Source organism: Nesoenas mayeri (assembly GCF_963082525.1).
Source record: "Nesoenas mayeri genome assembly, chromosome: 2".
Classification (NCBI taxonomy): domain Eukaryota; kingdom Metazoa; phylum Chordata; class Aves; order Columbiformes; family Columbidae; genus Nesoenas; species Nesoenas mayeri.
This window is the reverse complement of record NC_137543.1, coordinates 52783806-52809418: the sequence shown is the minus strand read 5'-3', so window position 1 is coordinate 52809418 and position 25613 is coordinate 52783806. Positions and strand designations below refer to the sequence as shown.

The window sequence follows — 25613 nt, the reverse complement described above, 5'->3', positions numbered from 1 at the left end:
AAAGGGATAATAAGTGCCTTTAGGCACTGATCTCTTCTCTCTGGTGACCAATGATAGGACCCAAGGGAATGGCAGGAAGATGTGCCAGGGGAGGTTCAGGTTGGACATTAGGGAAAGGTTCTTCACCCAAAGTGTGGTGGAGCACTGGAAAAAGGTCCTCAGAGACGTAGTCATGGTCCCAAGGCTGACAGCATTCAAGAAGTGATTGGACAATGCCCTCAGACACATGATATGAATTTTGTGGTTGTCATATGCAGGGACAGGGGTTGGACTTCATGATCCTTCCAACTCAAGACATTCTATGATCTATGATTCATGCTCACCAAGATCCCTGGGAAGAGCCCCACCATATTGCACGAGCAGCGAGGCACAGCATAGGGAAGAAGTTAAGTCATCCTCATACTTCCCTGCTGGAGGAAGAGCTGCAGAGGCTGGCAAGACCTCAGGCAGGGATGAAAGGGTTAGTTCTTGTAGTTCCTCTTCAACTGTGCTTCCCATGTGCATTCTGCTGCCAGGATGCTCTTTTCTCTCTTTCCACCTGCTGTACATATTCGGTCTCCTCATGCTATGTGAAAGTCCAAAGGGGAATTCACTACTCCTAGGAGTAACAGTAGCTCGTGTTGCATTTTGCTTTGTCTGTGGAAATGCACAGGTACGGTTTTCTCATAACTTGACACATCTCCCCCTCTCTTACCACCATGCAGCCCACGCCCATTGCTGACATATGTCCCAGAGGTGATTCATATACTTTCACAGGGGATAAATGATAGACAGTCATGCTTCTCTTCAGCTAGTCCTGCCTCTCCTCTTCCCTCTGTGCCCTGCCTGCATACCCTAATGCAGAACTTCCCACTCACATCTCTATAAATTTTCTTTATATTTGTTACCTTTCACACTACAGCAGAAGGGAATCTTAAAATGGTTTGGGGTTGATTGTTTTGGTTTTTTTCCCCATGGGGAAGGACTTCAGAACTGGGAAAAGATATTTTAATATATCTCAGAGCCTGAGCTGCCATGGTATGTGCTGCACAGAGAAGCAAATACAGCACACAGGCTGAAAATCACAGTTTTGCTGAGTGAAAGGAGTTCCCACTGTATGCTTTGTGCATGTCTATTCCTGGAAAACATGTGAATTCTCAGAGGACAAACCATTTGGAAGGCTGTGAAAAACATTTGTCTCTGTTACTGTCTCCTTATTTCTCTTCTTTGAAGAGGGTAGACCGCAGCATTGATGGTCTCATACTGATGGCAGCCTAATCGCCCACTAAGCGCATGGTGCAGGCAGGGACAGTAAAATCCACGTGAGCTAGTGGAGGAGCAGTTTTCTACCTACATCCCAAGATCTTAGTGCTCTCACAACACATTATCCATGAGCTTGCCACAGTCTTATAAGGAATATTGATCCATTTTTTTCCTGCTGAGTTTAAATTTGAGCTTTTTTTCCCTGCTTGGAAAGGCCTGTTATCTTAAGCGGAATTTGTCTAAGCTGAGAAAAAAAATGTGACTCAAACTTACCCAATAACAGACCTTCAGCAAAACTCTGAGATTTGAACTGCTAAACGTCTAGCAATTACCTAGCTAATTAATTACCTGTTTATCTTTAGATAAAAACAACTTTTAATTTTTATTTAGCAATTTCCTGTTACTAAATATCTTCTCATTAGTGAGTAGTGAATAGCTGTACACACAAAAGCCTGCCTTCACTTATCCAAATTGCTTCCTTCCTGCTATAAATGGATATTTAGCATAGCTATCTGTAGTGAAAGGAGCAAGACTGGTAATACAGTCATTGAGTGTGTTTTATTGTGTTGAGCTTTTCTTTGATTTCTGCTTTCAAATAGCTTTATTCTTAAAGAATGTGAAAGTAACATTTTTAGCAAGTTGCCAGTTTCTGTACAGAAGAAAAATTCCCTTTTCAACCCCAGTGCTGATCTGCCCTTTCTAGTCACAAAGAAAAATACCTTCATTCATGAAAAGCACATAAAAAAGTTTTATATCCTGCCATTTTTGTAATGATATGCTGAAATCAAATTGCCCTATGAATCCTAATTAGTTGGAAATCAGGTCCACAATTCATTTGGACTGTAAAAATCAGAATATATGCTAAGAAATAACAGATGTGCAGCATTTTTTTATATGCTTTTGGTTTCTTGAGTCCTTGAACTTTGTAGTTTTATGCTTTCTTCACCAACTGTGAAAACTCAAAGGTTTTTGTCCTTTAACTGGAAAGGTTTGCAAGCCTTATGAGATGAGCTTTAAGAAAAACATAATGCATTGCAGAAGCGTAATGAATAGCAATTATTGGCAGCACTAGATTATTCCTCCCTCTAGTGGCTGGCTGCATCCAGTGGGAATAAATGGAGCTCTTTATTAACATCTCGAGGAATTATTCCATTAGCTTAGCTACTAGAGACTTACTTTTTTCAGGCCAGCATCCTCCAGCTCCCTGCCTGCTTGGTAATCTGTGGTGCCTCTGTGCACACATCCGTGACTATGTTACGTGACCAGCCTTTCAGTTTTTCAAGGTGGCCTCTACTGTGTTCTCAATCTTTCCCAGTCCCTTCTGTACATTATATTACGTGATTCCCGGTAGCAGTCACATAAAGATTGCCCCACTTGTATTGCATTTCTGTGATTCCACACAGTACATTACACCAAATCAAGGCAATTTGTCCCACCTGATCTCTGATACATGCTGAACTGAAAAAAAAAAAAAAAAGAAAAAAAGTGATTAATTTGAGGCAGCTTAGATTGTCTATTCATGGTGCAATACTGGGGACAATGAGCAGGATATTAGTGCTTCCTCCATCTACCTGGATGCGTCAGCACATGCCCATAAACCAGTGGACAGCTCAGGTATGTTCATGTCATTGACACTAAACACATCCCTTTGTAGATAGCTCAGGAAAATGTAAAGGTGTTGCAGAGCTGGAATGCTCCACTTAATTTTGCCTAGCAGCAACCCACACCTACTTAGTTGGAGGGTTGACAAATTGGCCCTTACCTGGCCCATCACAGGAGAAGCCAGAGTCCCAGGAGGCTGAGCAGACCTTTGAAGGTGGCCCTGTGCATCCCACCTGCACTCAAAGACCTGCTGGTGTACAAACACCATCAAACAAGTCTCCGTTCTGTTGCTCCCAGCAATAAGAAATGGATTAATATATTATCATAATGTTGCTAGTTTCTTAATCAAGGTGACAAAAAATCCAAGCAGTAAAAGTGGCTGCTATAAATACAACAGCCATTTAAGGAAGAGGTCATCTAAGGAAGAGGGTATTAACTCCTATGGCTCTATTAAGTTATTCAACTTCAGGGCATAATTGCAACACCTCTCATAAGAGTTGTGAGGCTTGAGAAACTAATACAGGTTTCAGTAGGCTTTACTTGAAATTAACATTTTAGGCATTAAGCATTTCCATAGGTCACTGAAGTTTTATTAGGCTGGAGTTCAGCAAAACCATTGACTTGAGATGATATCGTAAATCACCATCCATAGTCAATAAATGGCTTTAATCGAAAAATGCATTTCTTCTAAAGTACCTTTTGACCATCACACCAAACACTCTTTACTCTTTATTAACCAGTTGTTCTGCTTTATGAATGATATCTGTCTCTGGGGCTAAAGTTTATTACTTCAGTCATTCTGTTCATCTTGCCTCCAGTAATATAACAAAAATATGGTGATGCTATTCTCTACCATCAAAGAACCTCAGTCCTATTTGCTGACTTTAATTCAGCATCACAGAGCCACCTGAGAAGTACTAGAGGGAATACCTGTTTACTGAGCCTGACCGTTTATATGACTTTTCCTCCAGGTCACAGAGCAAATTTCTGTCAACACTGAAATCTGAACTCATGAGCCACAGCCCATTGCCCATGGTTTTAAATGCTTTCTTCCTTTAAAATGAGGTGCAAAATCCCTTTTAAAATTCTCAAACCTGAAGAACATCCACTCTTTGGAAATGTTTTTTACATCTTTATTGTCTATCTGAATCATTGCACTTGACACTAACAGCATGATGAATGGCATGAGAACTTGTTCGCCATTCCTCTACTGCGAGACCCAAAGAAATGTTTCAGGGCATTTCTTTTTCATGGGATTAAAAGATAACTATTTTAAATAATTAAAAAAAAAAAATCCCTTTCATTCCCTGTCTGGATTTGGCACCATTATGCAGGTCTCTCAAGACATCTTTTTCTTTTGCTTTCTCATAGTCCAAAATATAATTAGTTCTACTTAATCAGGACTCATTCTATACACGTTTGACCCAATGATAACTTATGACACAGAAGGCATCTGGTTTTTGTTGTGTGGGTTTTTTTATTTTTTTACTGTGTTTTAAGTGTAATTTTGCATCTTTTGAGCAAACTTCTATTTATTGGAAAAGTTTTCATAATGGAAATCAACAGCAGACTTCTACCTCAAGGTATTCAGTGCTTTGGCCCCATTCATAAAATCAGTGACAAGCCAATTGGCCAAGACACAATATATTTCACACATATCTGAATTAACAGCTTATCACTTCATGTTGTATCTCAGCACAGCGGACAAGTGTTTTTGTAATCACAGCAAAGCAAAACTGAAAAGTCTTTGCAATGGAAAGATGGAGTTATAAAATACACATGGACAGCTGGGGTTTTTTTATTATTATTATCTGAGTTTCTTTTGAGGGATTTCATTTGGTGTAAAAGCACCTGATAGGAAAGTTGTATCAGCTGCTTTTGTTTCTGAGGAATGGGTAAAGTTGCATAGAGGGAAAGACTCCCTGATCTTGAGGTATCGCTTTTGCTGTTCAATATCAGTGATAAAAGGGAAAATCTCCTATAGCAGCAGAGACTGCTGCCCAGAGAATCAGTGGAGAATTTGCCAGAAACTCTACTGCACACCATTCTTTTTCATTTACTTATATTCTAGACATTAAATAAAATTATAGAAGAAACATTAGTATTGCCAGCTTCTTTGACACAACAAGAGAAGTTGAACGGTTTTATCTTACTCAGTGATAACTCTATTTGAACAGTTTCCCCAAAAATCATTTATTTTTCTTTATCAGGAAGGGATGGCTGCAAGTCATATCTGAGCTCCAAGCTATACTTATCCAGCTTGAGAAAATGGCTGTAGAGTTATCCAGGAGGTCACTGCTCTGTCTTCTCATCCCTCCCTGTGCTGTCAGGAGTAGATTGGATTTCAAGTCACCACATCCCTGATGTCTGCAGAGAAACAAAAATGTAATAAGTTAGAAGTACTTGCTTAGAAAAAAAGAAGAAAAAGGAGTCTCTCTTCAGGCACTTTAAGCTACTGAGTGTTCTTCAAATACAAACCAGCTAAAAGAGAGAATACTGAAATAGCCACTTAGTAAGAGCACACGTATGATCTTTCAAAATGAACTCATCAAGAGAGGAGAGAAAATCCAGAGTCACCACCAGCACAGGTGAACAATTTGCAGGTGTTATCAAGACATAATGTGTGCCCGCAGTGGGTGAGATACTTAAAGTATTTGTCCATGGTGTGCTTGGCCCTGTATTGAATCTTGTTTTTTCAAGCATTCATTTGGAGTTAGTACTGTTACTCAGAGAAGAAGGTGAGCTCAGTGCCTTAGCTCAGATGGACTTGGGATTCTTCCCTTCTCCCTTATAGAATTACTAGCCTACCCTTCTCATTGCTTTAAAATGTACTTGCTTTTCAGAGTTCTCTAATAGTTTGATTTGTGTTACACATCTGTACAGCTGGTTTTGAATGTACTTTTTTTTTTTTTAATAGGTATCTGAAACTTTTGAAATGGCAGAAGACTGAATAGGAAGTGGAAAAAATGCTGCATATATAAAATGCATTTTTGGAAAATGCAGGTGGCTGATTACTTATGAGAAGGTTTTGGAGTAACGGTGTTGACTTGCAAAACTAAGATGAGTTACTAATCTCACTGGAAGATGTTTATACAGATCTAGACAGGGTGTTTGAAAATGTCTTTCTGAGCTAGGTGACTCAGAAGCAGGCACGTGGCAGGGCGTGCAGGCTCATGGCCATGCAGCATGTGGGTGACAGTCACCTGGTTTCAGGTCCATGTGGAACTGAGGTCACTGAACACTGAAAATGCATTGCAATTTGTCAGGGAAAAAATGTTCTTAAACACTGCAGTGGCATTCAACAGCAAATACTTTTTTAGTATTTACTGGAAAACATTATTTCTAGATAAATACTGCCCAATATTGTAACTTGGAGTAACACAGGAGGACTTTCAGTTATGGGAAGTCTGCCCAGAAGATGCCTTTTAGCTGAGCTGGAGTGCTTTCCTCCCACTCCCGGGAGCCAGCCATGGCTCCCTTACAAACCACTGAGCAGGGAGGGCTGATTCTTCAGCCAGCTCAGCACGCAGCCGGGTGACATTCCTGAAACGTAACTGCTTTCCCTCCGCGGTTTGGCAGAGAGCTGTAGTTCTTGGGTTTTCCTACTGGCAGAATTAGTCAAACTTTTAACACATGAATTAGGGAGACCTGAAAATTAACTTAAGCAGGTGAGGTCTGAGTTTGTGGACACTGTGATTTTTGTAGAATAGCACAAGGACTGCAATGGGGAAACTTGATCTCAGATACTCTGAGGTTAAAAAAAAATTAAATAAAAAAGCTGTCTCTCAGCATTCTGAGTAGACGTAAGCTTAATATTAACATAGACTGAGTCTCAAACTTCAGTTGTTGCCACGATGTATCAGAAGTGCAGATCTGCAGGTGTGCAGAGAGGATGTGTTGAGTGTGTTACCAGACACCCAAGAGGAGAAAAATGGCAGTATTATTTGATTCACTTACGATAATAGCAGCAGTTACAGAAATGATGGTGAAGCAGTCTACGTCCAATGCCAAAAGCTACGTCTCATCAGGCATGGAGCCATCTCCTTCCCTCCTTCTTGGAGGGCTTGCCCTCAAACACGTACTCTCAGGTGGCTGGCTAGCAGACTGAAATAAGTAAATAACTAAAATAAGATTTTAATCTGAGCAGACTGTGGATGACTTTTGAGCCTCACTAGAGAATTATTTAGCTTGGAAAGGACCTTTAAGAACATCAAATCTAACTGTCAACCTAACACTACCAAGTCCACCACTAAGTCATGTCCCTAAGTTCTACATCTACATGTCTTATAAATGCCTCCAGGAATGATGACTCAACCATGTCCCTGGGCAGCCTGTTCCAATGCCTGACAACCCGTTCCATGAAGAAGTTTTTCCTAATACCCAATCTAAACCTCCCCTGGTACAACTTGAGGTCATTCCCTGTTGTCCTATCACTTGCTTCTTGGGAGAAGAGACCAACACCCTCCATGCTACAACCTCCTTTCAGGTAGTTGTAGACAGTGATAAGGTCTCCCCTCAGCCTCCTTTTCTCCAGGCCAAACAGCCCCAGTTCCCTCAACCACTTCTCATCAGACTTGTGCTCCAGACCCTTCACCAGCCTCATTGTTCTTCTCTGAACTCTCTCCAGCACCTCAATGTCTTTCTTGTAGTGAGGGACCCAAAACTCAACACAGGGTTCAAGGTGGGGCCTCACCACTGCCAAGTACACAGAGACAATCACTACTCTAGTCCTGCTGCCCACACTATTCCTGATACAAGCCAGGATGCTGGTGGCCTTTTTGGCCACCTGGGCACACTGCTGGCTTAGCCAGCTGTCAATCAACACCCCCATATCTCTTTCTGCCAGGCAGCTTTCCAGCCACTCTTCCCCAAGCTTGTAGCACTACCTGGGATTGTTGTGACCCAAATGCAGGATCCAGCACTTCTTGGCCTAGTTGAACCTCATACAGTTGGCCTCAGCTCAATGATCCAGCCTGTCCAGATCCCTTTGTATGACCTCCCTACCCTCCAGCAGATCAACACTCCCACCCAGTTTGGTGTCATATGCAAACTTAATGAGGATACACTCGACCCCCTCATCCAGATCATTGATAAAGAGATTGAACAGAACTGGTCTCAGTACTGAGCCCCGGGGAACACCACTCATGACCAGTCACCAACTGAATTTGACACAATTCACCACAACTTTTTGGGCCCAGCCTTCCAGTCAGTTCTTTATCCATCAGAGTATGCCACTCCAAGCCATGAGCAGCCAGTTTCTCCACGAGAATGCTGTGGAAAACAGTGTCAAAGGCTTTACAGAAGTCTAGGTAGACAATATCCACAGCTTTTCCCGTATCCACTGAGCAGGTTACCTCATCACAGAAGGAGATCAGGCTGGTCAAGCAGGACTTGCCTTTCATAAACCTGTGCTGACTGGGTCTGATCCTGGATCTGCTTGTCCTCTACATGTCATGTGGTGGCACTCAGGATTATCTGCTCCATAACCTTCCCCAGCACCGAGGTCAGACTGACAGGCGCGTAGTTTCCCAGATCGTCCTTCTGGCCCTTCTTGTAGATGAGTGTCACATTTGTCAACTTCCAGTCAACTGGGACCTCCCTGGTTAGCCAGGACTGCTGATAAGTGATGCAATGTGGCTTAATGAGCACCTCTGCCAGCTCCCTCAGTACCCTTGGGTGGATCCCATCCATCCCCATAGACCTGTGGGTGTCTAAGTGGTGTAGCATGTCACTAACCACTGAAATAACCAAGAATGTGAAGGCCATAGCTTTCCTCCAAGGGTCTTCTGAGAGGAAAGCCACTCTTCTAAAGCTGGAAATCAGCTCCCACATGTAAACCAGATTTCTGGTTAGAGATAATTGTATAATGTCTGACTGCATTATCTTCCATCTGCTTCTTTTACCAACTCAATTGCATATGGCATTATGTGCCCTTTCCATGCTGTGCTCTGTTTTTTCACCGTGCCTAGAAAGCAGGGAGAAGACACAGCATGTCAGTGGCAAGGTTCCTTCAATTCATTAGACTATTTTTTTTTTGTACACAGCATCTGAGACAGTCTTTGACTTAAAAGGGAAGGTTTGTTTCAATGTATATGTGAATTTTTATGCAGTAGTCAGCTTTGTCTGCTAACATTTTAACACTTTTTCAGGGCTAAGGGTGCTCTTGAAACATAGTCATACAACCTCAGCACTCCCACGTTCCAAAAAGAAATAAAACAACCCAATGATCCCATGTCCTTTGAAAGGGAAGAAGGTTTGTAATAAAATCACAACAAAGTGGTTTCATGGCTGATTTTGAAGTAGCCAGATGTGGAGAGGTTTAAAAGGGACTGGGCTTTCTAGAAGCATTTGCTACTAAAAAATGTTGACCCCGTTCCTGCTGCCCTCTATCAAACAAACAGGAGCTCTCTGGCAGGACACCATGTGCTCACTCAAAAAAACAGCAGCTGGAGATAGACACATTAGAGAGCTGTGTGACACCAAACTGCATGGACTTCTGGATTTTTTTTTAAAGTGCTTTCCTCTGCAGCCCTACCAGAATCTGTAAAATCAAGCAGAGAGACAGATACACCATACTGCAGTTTCTGCCTCTTCTCACCCTGTGTAAACCTTGTGACACTGGCATGTCCCATGCAGCTTTGTGGTATGTGTTTGCTGGTCCATGCAGTGAGGATGATATGCAGTGTCATCAGCGCAATCTTTTATAACACAAAAGGAGGCAGATGCCTATTTTGTACTGATAACATTGAACCGCTCTTCAGCAGATGAACTTTTTCTGGTTGTCTTAAAGTTTTATATTTTTCTTTCTCACACTTGGCTCTTTAGCAACACACCAAGGACTTGAAGACAGGTTTTATTATTTTTTTTTAGCTTCGAGGTAGGAAATCCCCATGAGGAGGTTCACTTGATTACAAACAAAACCAGAAAATGAGATCTTCAAAACCCAGAAAAATCCCAGGTGAGGAGGAAGAATGCTCAAAACTGTTTATTTGCTGCCCTTGTCTCCATTGGTAGCATGACAGATTTGTGTTCACTGCACTGAAAAAGCAGCAGAACATAGGTGTCAACATGATCAAATTACCCTAGGCTGGTGACCCCTATCATGACCTGGATCAGACGGATGTACTTGAATGACTTTGTTCTGTACATATTCTTCCCTGATGTCCTTCAGTGTTTACCTTGTGTCAGACTGCACTGTATTATTCTACCTTCCAGCAACACTGAAATGCAAAGAAAATTAAGCACACAGATGTACATTGGATATTCTCATCAGCCACACCAGGGGTGGGGCATTCAGTCTGGGGTAACTAAGCCCTGGAGAACTAAGCTGTCCATTGTAGGCTACAAAAATGACATCTGGGACATTTAGCAATAGGGATGCTTTGGGGTGTTTTTTTTTCTAGGTTTTGGGTTGGGTGTGCATGTTATTGGGGGCTTTCTGCTTGTTTGAAGGCAAATTTTAGCACACTTCTCTGCTGGCTTATAGAAGTATTCAGGACATGTTTCTGGACTTTCACATTATTTTGCTTCGTCATTTTTTGTTGGCATAGCACAGCACCCATCTGGCACAACACCGCACTTTGTGCTATGAATCTGAATGCTGAACTTTCAGAAGACAATACAGTCTTAGGACTGTATTTCATTGTAACACTTTTTTATATTAATGTCTGGCCCAAAGGGGGAAAAAAAGTGGCCATCGTCAGTTTTGTCTCTCCCTTTTTTCATTCAGAAATGAAATGTAATAAATGAAAGTGTTTTTCATAAAGAGTGCATATAAGACGGAGTGCATTTTGCTTTCCTAATAATTTAGGATGAGATGTTTGAAACTAAAAAGAGATGTTTGAAACTAAACTTTCCTGTTCTTGTAAATCCCTGTTGTCTACCTTCTCTTTGGCATTTGAAAGCCATTTTGAAGGCAAAGGAATGCTCCTGGGAATATATTCAAAGCTGTTTCGCTTTTAATCTGCTAACACTGTGCTTTAGAGCCTCTGATATATACTTGAATGAGCAAAATTATGGCCAGAATATAGAAGTCAGAAATGACAAGGCAGTATGTGAAGACAGTGTATAGTTTTCTTTCCCCTTCATTCCTCCTGGACCATCACCTGAGTCAAGCACTGGGCTCAGACTTTCCTGCCTCTGTCTCAGACTTCCCTGTACAAAGCACAGCAAATGAGCTAAGCTTAGCTTCTCCCATACTTACTAATGCTGACCAGCTCCTTATTCTGCAAATAGTCAATTAGGCAAATTAGGGGCCAAAACATGTTTCCATCTGAATTAAGACTGTATAAATAAACACATCTGTAACAGTTGGTTAAATGTATTTATGAACATGCATGTTGCAACAGTGGTAGGGGTGGTTAGGTGTGTGCTTTTTAAACCTTTTCATTTCCGTATTTGAACAAAAACAGGAGAATCAGCCTCGGTATGAGTGAACGGTACAGAGCAGAAACCAAAGGGCAGTATGGAAAGGTAGCTTAAAGATTTCCTTTACACACCTACACGATCATCTGTTTTAGTTGCTTTGCTAAAATGATTTTTCTGGTTAAATGAACACTGTCCTGCCACTCAGAGCCCTTCACAGGCTTTCACTAGTGTTTTACCCTCAGAGGCAGAGTATCTCAATCTTCTCTGAGGCTCAGTGTGGATCAGAGGCCTTCGCCTTCCCTTACCCAGGGGGACCTTTGTTTCACAGAATCACAGAATGCCAATTTCTCCACCAGGACTCAGCAAACTCCATTTCCACCCACCTCAGTACAGAACTGGTTCCTTTTCTGGTCAGTCCCCTTGGGACACTTGCAACAGCAGCCAACAGAGTGGCAGAAACCTAGTCCCTGGAAACATTAAAGTCCAAGCTGGACGGGGCTCTGAGCAATCTGATCTAGTTGAAGATGTCCCTGCTCATGGCAGGGGGGTTGGACTAGGTGACCTTCAAAGGTCCTTTCCAACTTAAACTATTCTATGATTCTATGATCTTCTCCTGATGTCTCTTGCCATGGTTCTCGAGAAGCGTGTCTAGCAGCACTACTCCTCCTGTTGTGGCTGCTCTCCTGTTCCCTGGGGTGAGGCCTGGGGCAAGGGCAGCAGTGTGGGCAAAAAAGGATGGTGCAGCCAGTTTGGGGACCTGACACCTGTGAATGCAGCATGATGCCTTAGGGGACGGCCCGGCCCCAAAGCACAACTGGCTCTCCATGCGCTGCAAGCTCCCTGAATGCTGCTTCAACCAACAACATCACATCGTGTATCCACAAGGGACTAGAAGCCTCCCACTCAAAATGTCTCTTTCACCATAGCAGTGAGGGCGAGCTGTGTATAATCCCCTCTGAAAATGTTCTGGCACTGAGCTCAGGGCCACCCTTCAGCGCTTGCCCAGTGACACAGCAGCAGGCACTGCAGCACAGAGGTGATGGGGCATGCTTGAGGAGCTCGTTCAAGGTTTTTAATAATTCACATCCCTCTTCCGCCACTTAACATATCCAGTGCAGTGAGCTGAGATAACAGACTGTTTTGTATTGGCCAAAGAGTTGTCGCAAACTCTCAGTCTCTTGTCTGTCCTACTTAGTTGTGGAAATTATGATGTCACAAACAGAAGTTTAGGTAATGTAGACGATGAAACAGAAGATGGAGTTGAACTCTTAAGGAAGAAAATAATATTTTCATTACAGGTCACTGGTAATAGCAACTCTAAGAAAATAAATTAGACATTCAGATCTTCCCCTGTCATACACAGCCAGATTTATTTTTAAATGGAATGTTTTCAGAATTTCCAGTGGCATTTCAGCTGTTCATTAAAGTGTACTGTAGAATATAGCGATGATTTATTACACAGCTATAAAAGCACTAGTAATCATCAAAAATGCAAACCTTCAGATATTTCTGCGTCTACATTTTAAATACTTTCTTCTCACTCATTGCTAGTGAAACAGTGATGGTAGCAAACAGTAAGCAAGGAGCCACGTCCTCCAACAGCTGCCAATATCCTGGTCTGTTTTATACAACAGATGGGAGGTACGTGCAGGCTAAGATGAGTGGCCACCTGTAAAATATGGTTCTAGACATGTGCTAAACTGGGCAGTTGTATAGTCAGGAGGAAAACTAGGCAGAAAAAGAAGGCAGCTGTGCTGACCACCCACATTTGAAACAACAGAGGAACATTTACTCTCATGGATGGATGCCTTTGTTTCAAGCAGAGTCAGAAAAACATAGTTATGCAACACTAATGCATACAGAAAACTAATTTCTATACCTTTTGTGGTGGCTTCCCGTGACACTGGGAGCATCTGATCTGATCTGTACTCTAGCTGTCACAGCAAAATCTTGCTGCTATGGGTGCCTGCATCCTGTCATGCTGGTTCCAATCTTTAAAGGGCACCTGCCTCAGCACTTGAAGATTTCTGCCTGGCAATATCTGTGCACTGTATTTAGTGATGTGCTGCAGTCTTGTTGTGAGTTCAGCTCATCAGTGAACAGCAACAGCCCCAGGTGACGTATTTGACTAACTGGCAGCTAATCAAGCATATTTGAATTTTGCATGTCACACATTGGCAGCAAACTGTTCACAACATATTCATAAAATACATTTTGAGTTAATTTAAGAAACGCATTTCAGGAAGTGCAAAAATTATCTGTTGAATTATTCATTCTATTTTATCTTTTTTATATTTTATTCCTTTATCAAATAACACACAAAAATTTTTTTCCAAGAGTTCCATGGTTAGTGTTAGTTATCAAAATGTTGTAGCTAAGTGCTAGTATCATTCAAATTTTCATCATTTTCTCTTCCTTTTTTTTTTGAGTTTGGAGCACTGATTTTGATTTCTAAAAGCTTTTTACTTTTGGCATCTGGAATCAAGTAACGTAAGGGCTCAAAGCATTTGAATATGGCTGTTGTAAGTATTGCAGCATACACACACTGAAAATGGCAAGCAAAGGCTCTATCTTGTGACAGGAATATTGAGTAATTAGCATAAGTTTACGTATTTTTATTAACCAGGTAATTAGCAACCAGAGAATATGGTGTTGTAGAGATGACCTAGTTTTTATTACAATATCGTACCATTCAGAAACAGACCCAGTTTCTGAACTACTTAGGTGTGCGATTACACAATGGAATTGTCCTCTTAAAAAACGTTGACTATTACTAGAATTGTGCATGCCACTGGGAATTGCTCATGCTAATTACCATTGTTACCTACTTGAACACAAAATATCTGCATGAAGAATTAGACATAAAATGGATTCTCTTCTTTCAGGTCAGCTGTGTGTGTGTTTCTAAAGACTATGGGACCAAGATTAAGCCTGTAATTAGTTTACAGATTTTTCTTTCTTATACCTGCAAACATCCATGTGAGATTTACATTTTTAAATTGAAAATGTCGCTAATATTTTAATTTGTTTACTTTGTAATACTTGGAGAATATTAAAGATATCCCAATAAAATATTGAAGAATCACCCTTTCAACACTTTATTAATTGAATAATTGTTTAAAAACAAATATGCCCAAAACAAATTGTATTGCAAAAGAGACATGACATGGATATCTTTTGTGACTCACATCTTTATAGGATGCCTCAGGTTGTGAAGACAGCACTTAGCCAGCATTTCCAGGGGATAAAGCATCTCACAGGTGGAGGATTGTAGCTACACGTTATAACCTTTGCTAGCTGACTCTAAGCACATATGGCAAGAGTAATGCAGTTTGTGCACGTTACCTGTGGGGTTGGTTTGTTTGTTTCTAACTACTTGAGCATCTCATCTGTCACTGGTATTGGAAAGCTGGGGAATGTTATCACTTCAAAAATACAACTGTGTTTTTTAAACTTCTAATTTGACATAGAGCCATGCAAAGTTACTAGACTACGTTATCTCAACTTTGAGCTTAAGCTGGGAATAAAACAAAATTCAAAGCACATCAAACCCTACCAGGTGCCCCAAGTTCTTGAATGATTTCCCAGGTTAAGATGCACTATGAGGGCTTTTGCATGTTGTGTATGATCTGCCCACCCTATTCGCCCATTGTAGAGGAACAACCCTTTAGAGGAACAGAGCCCCTACAGTTCCTACCAACTGCATTTCGAGAAGTGGATGTTCAGCTGATGTGTTTAGGATCATGCAGTCAATCTTACTATTTGGCCTCTCCTGTCTTTATCTCACTCCTGGTCAGGTCATTTAGATTTATGAAATATTTTCCTTTTTTTCTTCTTCTTCTTCTTTTTTTTCCCTTTTCCCCAAACCTCCCAGGATATCCAGCGAACACTCGCCAAAGCTTCAGATCCGGAGCCACAGTTACCTGAGGGCAGTGAGTGAAGTCTCCATCAACAGGAGCCTGGACAGCCTGGACCCCGCAGGGTTGCTGACGTCCCCCAAGTTCCGCTCCCGCAATGAGAGCTACATGAGAGCCATGAGCACCATCAGTCAGGTGAGTGACCCAGAAAGCAGCCAGCATGCTGGACACCAGCCGAGCACCTGCAAGAGAAGAAAGCTGAGTTTACTTCCAGTGAAATCAATCAGGCTGTTGCATGCCACACGTTTTCAAAATGTTTTAAAGAAAACAGGAATGTTTTCACACAATCTTGTTTTTGAGAGGGTAACATTTGATAATACCCTAACCTGCCCTTTGCAAATGGATAAGTGGTACAACATGCAATTCGTTTGAAGGAGCATGTCTAATTTTTTATTTTTCTTTTCCAAAAACAGGTGCTCATCAACAGTGTCTTTAAACAGGGTTCTCTTAAGGATCTCTTAAGTGCTTACTCTCTGAAATCAAATTTTTTTGAATGCCTCCAAAAAAACCTACATATTCACATGCTGAGTAAAAAGCTAAAGGAAGTCTAGCTCCATCATATTTTGTGTTTCACAAATTTATTAGCACTTTATCAGAATTTTGAGAGCTTTCTTTATGCTATTATGTACATTCCTAACCTTGTGCACCTCTGAACTTTTCACCCATATAGTACAAATGTTGCAGTATATATATTAAGTGCAAAGATATTATTGCCTAGAAATTCAGTAGAATATATTTATGCTCATTCTAAACTAGAAAAAAAAATAATAAAGGCTGCCATGAAACATTCAGTTTATGGCTTTTAGCATTATAAAATAGCCTGTCCTTGCATACAGCATGCTTGTACAGTTGAGTTGGTCAGGGACCAATCTGAAAGAAATGCAAAAGTGCCAGCACTCCACAGGGCAGTGGGCCAGTAGTTCATCTGCTAAATCCTTTAACTCCTTGGTATGACCTCTTGCTTGTTTGTTTAAGTGGAACATTTGGATAAATTACTTGGATAATTTATACACAATTTATACTTGGATAATTCTTACACAAGTTCAGAAGTAGAAAGGGCAGGATTTGTGGTGCCAGATACTGGCCCTTTATTAATGGCATATCAACTCATTGAACTGCCAAGAGAAAAAAAGAGCGCAACATCATTGATGCTAGGACCTCATCTGTGCCCGTAACAAATATATGTGCCTTTCAGCATGGAGCCGTAGGTTGAATTTCTGTAGTATCCTATATTTGAGCATTGCAACCTCAAACTATTCACCTGTGTATTTTATAGTAAGATACTTTGCGTAGAGTATGGACTGATGGTCTAGAAAGAGGGTCAGGATGTATCTAGGAGGAAACAACACTGAAATTCAGGTCTCTTCGGGGATATGGCTATTCTCCATCATTGTGGGATTGTTCTTTATGATGTACTACCCACTCCTCTTCCATGCTCTTTTAAGCAGTTTCCCTTTGATAACATATGTCCTGCTCTTTGAGATTTTCCTTTTCATTTATGTGTACAAACACTTGGCATCATATTTTTCTTGGTAAAATCCATCCTGGAAAAGAATTTCTAATGTTCTTTTTCTGCCACCCGAACACAGTCTTCTCTTGCAACTTTTGCATTTCGCGTACTTGAAAACTATCAAAATCCCCAAGTGGTGGTTTCCACGTGCATGTTTTCTACAGTGATAATTATTGTGCTTTAATGCCAAGCCCAGGGCTCTGTTCCCAGTTTAGAAACATGAGTCTCCATGATTAATTAAGCTGAGGTAAAAGGTGTCCAGGTTCGTAAGACTTGCAGCAAGGCCCACATGCTTTTGAATGTTCTTTAACACGCGTGAGTGCAAGTCTTTGTCACCACCTAGTGTCTGCTCCACAAAGGGTCTAAGGATTCCCTTGCATCTCTTGCTCTCAGACAACGGAGTTAGTCCAGAGATGTAGTTATACAAACATTTTTGCCCTGCAGAAAAGGAGGAAGAAGTTTCCTTATCAGTCTCTCCCTCACAACTGTTTGTTACCACTTCTGCCCTTGAGCTTCCCAGCCGCTCAGGTTTATCACTGTGACTGCCTGTGGGTTGAATTGATTTGGTAGCAGGGTTAAGCTGCCTTCTTTTTTCCTTACCTCCCAGAGGAAGTGTGACTTTTGTTTTTCAATGTAATGATAATAATGTCCAGATGTTCAAGCTCTGCTGTGGACCCACAGTGAGATAAGCCAGATGCTGCTATGAGGACTCCCAGCTTCCCACCAGTCTTGGCAGGAACCAAGAGACTGGACTTTGCTGAATCTCTACCTAGTTCTTCTGTCCCCCCTTTTTGTACATTATTTTTTTCCCTTAACTATTCTTGCTTTGTAAAATTGGATATGTCTATGTGCCATTCATCCATTTTTCATGGATCTTCTAATAGATGTTGGCCATTGTGCCCGTGTAGCTTGTTAGTGTTTGTACAGGTTTATCTGGAGTAGGGGATGTACTGAATCTGCCCGGTCTTTGCCTGCAGGTGAGTGAGATGGAAGTGAACGGTCAGTTTGAATCCGTCTGTGAGTCGGTGTTCAGTGAACTGGAGTCTCAGGCCGTGGAGGCGCTGGATCTGCCCATGCCAGGCTGCTTCCGCATGAGAAGCCACAGCTACGTCAGAGCCATTGAGAAGGGCTGCTCCCAGGATGATGAGTGTATATCGCTGCGGTCCTCGTCTCCTCCACGTACAACCACCACAGTGAGGACCATTCAGAGCAGTACTGGTGAGTAACAAAAAGGGAAGTCCACAGGGGTGGTGGAAAGGGAAGGTATCTTTCTGTGCAGCTCTGTCAGATCAACGATGAGATTTCATGCCTGTAAGAGAGTCTGTTTCACCGTGGAGCTGGACAGACTGATCAGCCTGAAACTATGTGCAGATCAAGGCTGATGCAGTCATGGTGCCTCCCATGTCCAAGCGAATTTATTCTGGGCTAAAAGCACATAGAAGGGAAGTCCAAGGTCATGTCTCCTCTCACTCTCCTTCCCAAAAGAGCAATCACAATTTGGCAAGGCTGAACAAGAAGGCTCTGGGTTAGCAGATATGCTGGCTCTTCATAGGAGAGGAGAATCTCTGCTGAGTTTTCCTACAAAGATGAGGTAATCTTTGTCTTTACTAAAAGTTACAAGCTATTTGGTGTATTTTTTAATGGCTCAGAGAGACTGTTACAGCTCTCTAGGCCATATCTCAGAGGTGGGAATGAAGAAGGGAGGAAGAGGTCTGCAGGTTGAAACATGCATGTTACTCCTTCTGCAGTTCAAACTATTTAAGCTTTGCAAGAGAAGTTTCAGTCTAAATGTGAGACTTACAAATCTTACTTTTGATGTTTGAGGTTGCTTTTCTTTTGGAAATAACCATTATGAATTCCAGATTCTGTCACTAAAATTAGTGCTTAAAGGGAAGAAAAAGCAAGACAGAAACCAAAAGCCAAGTGCGCCCCTCTCACTGAGGAAAGCAAGAGTCAGGAGCCATCACATGTGTGTGCTCTTCCCTGTGGCAGGATGAGAGAGGCCCTCTTTCTTTTGACTCCACTGCATCCATTCCACTGCTTTATACAAGCTTCATTTACTATTCATGCACTATTCATAGTCATGACTAATATTGACTATTACAAGTATTTCGCTGTACCTACTGTCTCTTTTCCTGGTTCTTTAATTTCTCTTTTCTATACTTTAAACGTCTGCCTTTTTGTGTGTTATCTCACAGGTGCAGTTGTTTATACCTTGTAAGTTCGTTATCTCTCACTCCAGTCTTTCTTAAAGCTGCTTGTCAATAGGTTTAAGTCATCAAAGCACACTTTCAATCCTTTTACCAAAAATGGTCAGCTTAATTCATAATTTTTCTAAAGTAATAAGTTTAAGTACTGTTGGAAATACATTGGCAGTACATCACAAACATCAAATCATGTTTAACAAATGCTACAGAGCAGTTCTCATTTAAATCACTAACCCTTAAGAAATAGTATTCACATTGCAACATTTCTGCTATAAAAGTAGTTCTTGCGTGCACACAGGGTTTGCACCACACTGCAAAGACAGGATTTACATAAGGTATGTGCTACTTCATGGTACAGTATTAGCTTGTGTTAGATGTATTCTGGGGTAAAATCTGAAGGATGGGCATTTTCAGGGATTTTTTCAGTGTGCATTTGCCTTTATTAGATCACCGTGGGTATCCCAGAGTGGTTTTTCAGTACTTCAAGAATGGCTTTGTTAACACTTTTCCTTTTAAAAATAACTTTAATCATTAATCCAGAAGAGAAAAAATATTTTTAATTATCTTTATATAAGTAGTTGCTTCTGACACAGAAAAATGGTGCCTGTATTTGGGGATGATGGTGTATAAATGGAGAAAGTTGGCTGTATGTATCAGCCAAAAACACTGGAAAACGAAACAAGGAAATCATTACTGTAAACTGTTTCTTGTTTGTGGTCCTTTTTTTGTTGTACAACCACAGACAGAGGCCTGGTTTCTTCTTTTGATATCTGGCTTTATTAAAAAATCATGTGAACAAAGCTATGTTATTGAAAAATGTAACCCAGTGGGTCTGTCTTGGGTTACTACTTCTGTAGTCAGCCTCTTAAAATCCAGAGAGAGGAATGATTTGCAGCTCTCTCTTCGGACAACATAGATGCATTTGAAGACCATTGTAGGTATCTATTTTCTGCTGTGGGAATTCTACTGAGTTATCTTTCTCATTTTTTAATTCTTGGGCTCCCAATGGCTCATGCCTTGCACTGGTTGCATTTCAGACAACTTGTCTCTTTTGCTACCTGACGTAATATCTGTTTAATGGGGATTAGAGCTGAATTAATTCCATCCAAAAGCATCTACTTTGACTGCCTTGCTGTTGCCCGTCACTGACTCACAGAAGAGAAATAACATGAAAGGTATTGTTGATGGTTCCTATCAATATCTGCTTCAATAAAATGGGAAAAGACACAAGAGCAAGGCAGATGCGAAGAAAAGAGAATGATATCTCAAACTTAGCTCCACTGTGGTGATGTTTCAAATGCTTTTGTGGTAGATATAAGGGCAGTTATGATCTAAGCTAAGAATTTAACATCCCCAAATGAGAGAACTGTCCTCTTGCCCCATAAACACCTGCACCTGTTCAAGCAAGCAAGGTTTCTTTCATCAACATCAGCAATTCTTTTAGGGACCTGGCTTTTCATTCACTAATGCACAAAGCTGTGATCATACACTGATATTGGGAACTTCTCTGGCTGCTGGAAGCCCAGGAAAATGCCAACTTGATGACGATGGAAAAGACAAGAGAGCTGCCTGTCTATTGGATTCAAAACTATTCCTCCAGAGCACTGACCCACAGCTTTCCAGGGCATCCAGATGAAAATATTAAGCAAAATCTATGGACAAAAAAAAAAATCACACCTCTGCCTGTTAGCCTGTGTTGCAGTGTGTTGCAGCCTTAGGTTTAAATTTCCTTTTGCCACATAGTGTTGTAGGCTTAGTTCTGAAATTAGGAATACATCTCTAATGGTGTAGCTGTTCAGTTCCTGAGGATGTGCTCAGTATAACTATAAATCCAGCACTAATGCACTGGCTGTGGCACAGAGCTCAGCTACAGGTGACTGTGCAGCTGGTGGCCTCTTCAGCCTTCCCTGGTCTTGGTGCTGTCACAGCAATGCTGTCACAGCAATGCTGTGTGGTGACTGCACCTGGCCAAAACTGAGCCCAAGTGTGAAAATGATGCTGTAGCCACAAACCTATTGTCATCAATGGCATTGAATGTTATCCTGTGAGTGGTGAAAAAAAACCCTAAACTCATCAGAGTGAAGTTTCTGCTTGTGTATGGAAAGGTGAGTACTTTGTTCATGAGGCAGTCTTGTATGTGAAATGAATTTTAATCTTTGTTTTTAAATGAAGAATTTTGAAATGAAGAAGGAAATGGCCTCACGTTGCACCACTGGAGGTTTAGATTGGATATTAGGGAAAATTGAAAGGGTTGCTGGGCGTTGCCCAGGGAAGTGGTTGAGTCACCACCCCTAGAGGTGTTTAACAGACACATAAATGTGGTGCTTAGGGACATGGTTTAGTGGTGGCAATACTGGGTTAACAGCTGGACGTGATGATCTTAAAATTCTTTTTCAACCCAACTGATTCTACAGTTTGATGATTCTGTGCCTTGAAAAGTTGAAAAGGTCCATTCAGCCTCGTACTTGTTCACTCAGCATCAGTCAGACCTACGGAGGCAGCAGCACCAGCCGGGGCGCGTCCGTAGGAATGGGGCTACGCAGGCTGGCAGTACAACAGCTCTAAGTGCTGGCATATGTTATACACTGTAGCCTGCACTAAAAATTACCACCCATGTCATTTGGTCTCTTCAGCAGAACTTAATGAGGTGTGAGTTATTATATAATTTGATCCCAGGTTATTTGCAGATGCAACCATTCTAGCTGAAACTCATCAGCCAACTGATTTAGTCACTAAATACGTAGCCTTTTAACAGTTTAAAAAGTCTGTAAATCATTTAAATGAGCTTAAATAATACAGTAATTAAGGAGCAAAGAAATTTTAAAGAAGGTTAAAGAACATCTTTCACCCACATTTCTTGTGTCTATGTTTTTAAACCATTCCTGTGAAGCTGTGCACATTCCTTTGCTGCAAACAAACCTTATGACATTGTGAGAGCTTGGGCATTAGCATATATGGATACAAATACATAATAGAGACTGGATATTTTTCATTTGAAAATGTCCCCTCTATAATGGAGCTGGAGCAGTAACATCAGCAAAAACTGTGCTAGATCACACTAAGTATTTTCTCTCTGTCTAACCTCTGTAGAGTTAGGGAAAGAGGAATATCCAAGTTATCTGCAGCATTGCCATCTGGTGATTCTCAGAAATATTACACTTCTGCTTAAAAGAAAAACAAACAAAAATTCCAAGGAAGTCATACTGTGTAGCCAGCAGGTTAGAGAAAGACTGAGAGTTATCGCAGTGTATGCTAATTACAGTGCTTCAGCTGAGCAAGCTGTTTTCCTTCCGTTCATTGGAACATCTGACCAAGAGGGGTCAGGCATTTTGTGGAAAAGCTCTAAGGGGCTGCCTAGCCAATTTAAACAACAACAAAAAAAAAGCAAACGACATTAAAAATAGACTTGAGCCAGGCAGAGTTCAAAAATAAAATCAAATCCTGTGGAGAAGAAAGCTGTAATTGACTGTATGCCAGCTGTGTCCAAGCTCTCTTGGACTCCTCAGAGCTGTCCTTTCAGAGACTGCTCTGTCCAAAAAGAAATGCAGAATTAGGATTTCAAATTTGATTTCCAATTGAAGCGAGGATTGGTTTCTGGATCTGTACCAAAATTAAGATATTTCCACAGAAGGTCTGAAGAAATATAACTTCGAAGGCCTTCATGCAGATGTTGAACCTTAAAATAGAACTGAAGAGTGCAGAAAACTGTTTGCCGAAGAATTGACATGGTTCATTTCCTCTCTTTCCTTGAGTAATCCTGAAATGCAGTCTGCGTTTGGATCTGCTATCAAATTGCTTAAAACAGCACTTAAATATGTTTTCCTTTACTAATGAGGAGCTGACCTTGGAGGAGAACACTGTTTCCAATTTGAGAGGCATCTGACTGTAGCTAGAGCAAGTTTCATCTTGTCTATCCCAGAAGTCAGCTTTATGAATGTTATGCTCCATATCACACCAAAAAACTCCGCCATGTTTATGGTGCCATTAGAAGTTTTTAATGAGAAAAACTCAGAACAGAGCTCTTGCTGGAACACTTCTAACTGGCTTAAAGCATGATGCAAGGCACTCATGGAAATTGCTCTGATAGTAAGTGCCTGGGAAGGAGGAAAACTGAGCTGTGAGAAAGAGGCTGCCCAAACATTTGGCAGGTTGCACCAGGTCAGCTTACATATGATGTAGTTTTATGCCAATTGAGAACAGCAACTGAAATAAGTTTCATAAATTCCATTTTACCTTTTGGATGTAAAGTCTGTATAACCCAAAGACACATGGAACTTTGTGGCCTGAAAGACAGGGATTACTGGAATACATATTACACAGACCCCTACTATCAGAACACTTGGTAGTTACAGCTGATTGGCAATTGAAGTGATGTCAGGCAGTGGAATGTATTGCATCAATTATTTGTCATTCTCTCCAGTTCTGCCTCTTTTCTCTGTGTGATTATGAATATTGAATTTAAACTCTCTGGTCCTATCTAATACATTGCCCAGATACAGAGAAAGACAACCTGTGACATCTACCCTGGAGCTTAGTGATTTTGGTTTCTTTATGACAGCTCCACTTTCCTTCACAGCACTTCAGGAAAGTGTTCAGTCCTTGCAGTTTCAGGTAAGGCTGGAGGAGACTTGCTGAGCATAAGGGCACTTCCTAAAGAGAAAGAATGAGAGAAGGATTTTGTATTGTAGAGTATGGCATATGCATTTTTTCCACCTCTGAAAACATAAAGTTTAGAGGAGTTAAGAGTGGTCTCCAAAGTTATAAATGTGTTTCAAATGTAGGAAATTAAAGACTTGTAATACCCTTTGCTATTCAGTCTTTGCTTACTATTCTTACTCTTCATTTGCTTAAAACATTTCTAAACTTTTGGGCTAAGGCTCGTAGTGAGGCAAGAATGTGAGAAATATCTTAATCACTCAAAACTGTGATCTTAAAAAGTATTGAAGGAATATGTTGGTCTTACTTTGTGGACATTGCCAGAAGCACCAAACAACTCTATTTTCTTCAAATAACACTTGTGTGGTTGAATTCTTCAGTTGCCCAAAGGACTTGGACCTCTCCAAGGCTGAAAATGGGTACATCTCACTCCAGCCTCACTGACTTTTTCCCATGTCTTTCTCATGCTGGAGAGTGCCACACTGGGCACAGGCTCCAGACGTGGTCTCATAGCACTCCACTTCCCTCAGACTGCTGGCTGTGCTTTGGCAAAGACCACCTGGCTTGCAGTCAGCCATCCTCAGCTCAAGGACATGCTGCTGTCTGCCATTCAGCCTGCTGTGCAGGCCTTTTCTGGCGCTGGGAACAACACAGCCATCAGACATCTCATTTCAACAGTTTCAAATGAAACAGGAAAATACATTATTTTTATGGGAGAATGAGATCTTTAACAGAAATCTGTATTATTCTACAAAAAGAACTTTTAAGAAGATTGTTCATCTAGTGGCAGCATAAATAAAGCAGTAATTAGTTACATTAAATGTAATGTTCTATTATTTGTTAGTCTCTTCCTATTTTCTTTAGAGTGATGAAAAATTGTGTGGAAGCCCTTTGCATATGTATATATAGAATCTGCCTAAATGTATTCTGCCACTAATTCATTTCCTTTGATTTTATCACACACACTGAAGTGATAGGCATTTCAGGTGATCAGACTTACATAGTTCTCGCAAAAGCAGTACAGATCACATTTGGATTTGAGCTACACTTTTGCTGCAGTCTCAGCTTGTGTGCCATCAAATGTACCACTATCTGGAGATTGTTGTAGGAGTGTCCAGTGCCCCAGTTAAATGGAGATGACCCTGTTGTACTAATGCAGTGAGACACCCTTGGTCCCATGGTTGTGCACCCCACTCCTGCTGGTGTGCACATCCGTTGTATGAGTACCCTTGATGGAGCCTGTAGCAATGATTCTGAGTGTACTAAAGCACCTCAATGTCCAGCACCTAGCTGAGACAAAATACCACTTGGTTTACTGTAACAAATGTATAGGAGGGTATTACAAGCAAAACAGTAATTTGAAGCTTGCTATGTTGACTGAGCACTGCATGCCTAAAATCTCATTAGCTGCGAATTAACTGTTTTTTAAGCCTGTAAACAAACATGAAACCTCAGTGATTTGGCCACAATCCTAGAAGCGATGGCTAGACCAGCCGTCTCTCCTGCTGATTACTGCAAGGCAAGTCTACCCTGTACCATGAAGCTCAGGCTGGCTGACAGGTCTACCTCAGGCAGAGGGAGAAGTTTAGCTCTGGTGCCCTAACTGAGCTCAGGTGCAAGGCCAGTCTGATGTAATCTCAACAACACTGACTTGGCAGCCTTTTATATCTGTGCTTTGTGGGACGATGTTTTTTGGCTTGCAAGCAGAAGTAGGAACCAACCCCCTTTGAAATACGTCTGAAATTACATTGCAAGGAAGCAGGTTTCCCACAGCAGTGTCAGCTCAATCACAAACTAATGAGGAGAATGTACAGCAGAATATAAAATAAACCTACAGTCCATTTCCTCTTGCATATTGTGGAAGGACAGTATAGCCCTTATCCAAAATGTTTTTCTCAGGGGCTGGTCATTGCTCTAAAGCATTTTACCTTCAAGCATACATTATTCCTTAGCTGAGATGCTGATAACAAATGAAGGGCAAATAATTCAATTTTTACTTTATGGAGAAATACAACAAAGAACTGAATATTTTCATTCTTCTGGCTTATTTCCAATGCAATATTTTTGTGATGGTGGTGACAGAAATGAGTTGAATCAGTAAGCTGAAGACAT

The 25613-nt window shown here is 41.2% G+C and overlaps 1 protein-coding gene across 1 annotated transcript in view; it reads left to right on the top strand.

Annotated features, from left to right (window-relative positions):
• Positions 1-25613, top strand: part of DLGAP1 (DLG associated protein 1) — a gene marked incomplete at both ends in the record, with an annotated part of 143117 nt that overhangs the window by 32575 nt on the left and 84929 nt on the right. The window contains 2 exons of the mRNA XM_080338618.1: positions 15086-15263; positions 17616-17856. Of these exons, the coding sequence (XP_080194744.1) occupies positions 15086-15263; positions 17616-17856 (419 nt within the window). The remainder of the gene's footprint in view (positions 1-15085; positions 15264-17615; positions 17857-25613) is intronic.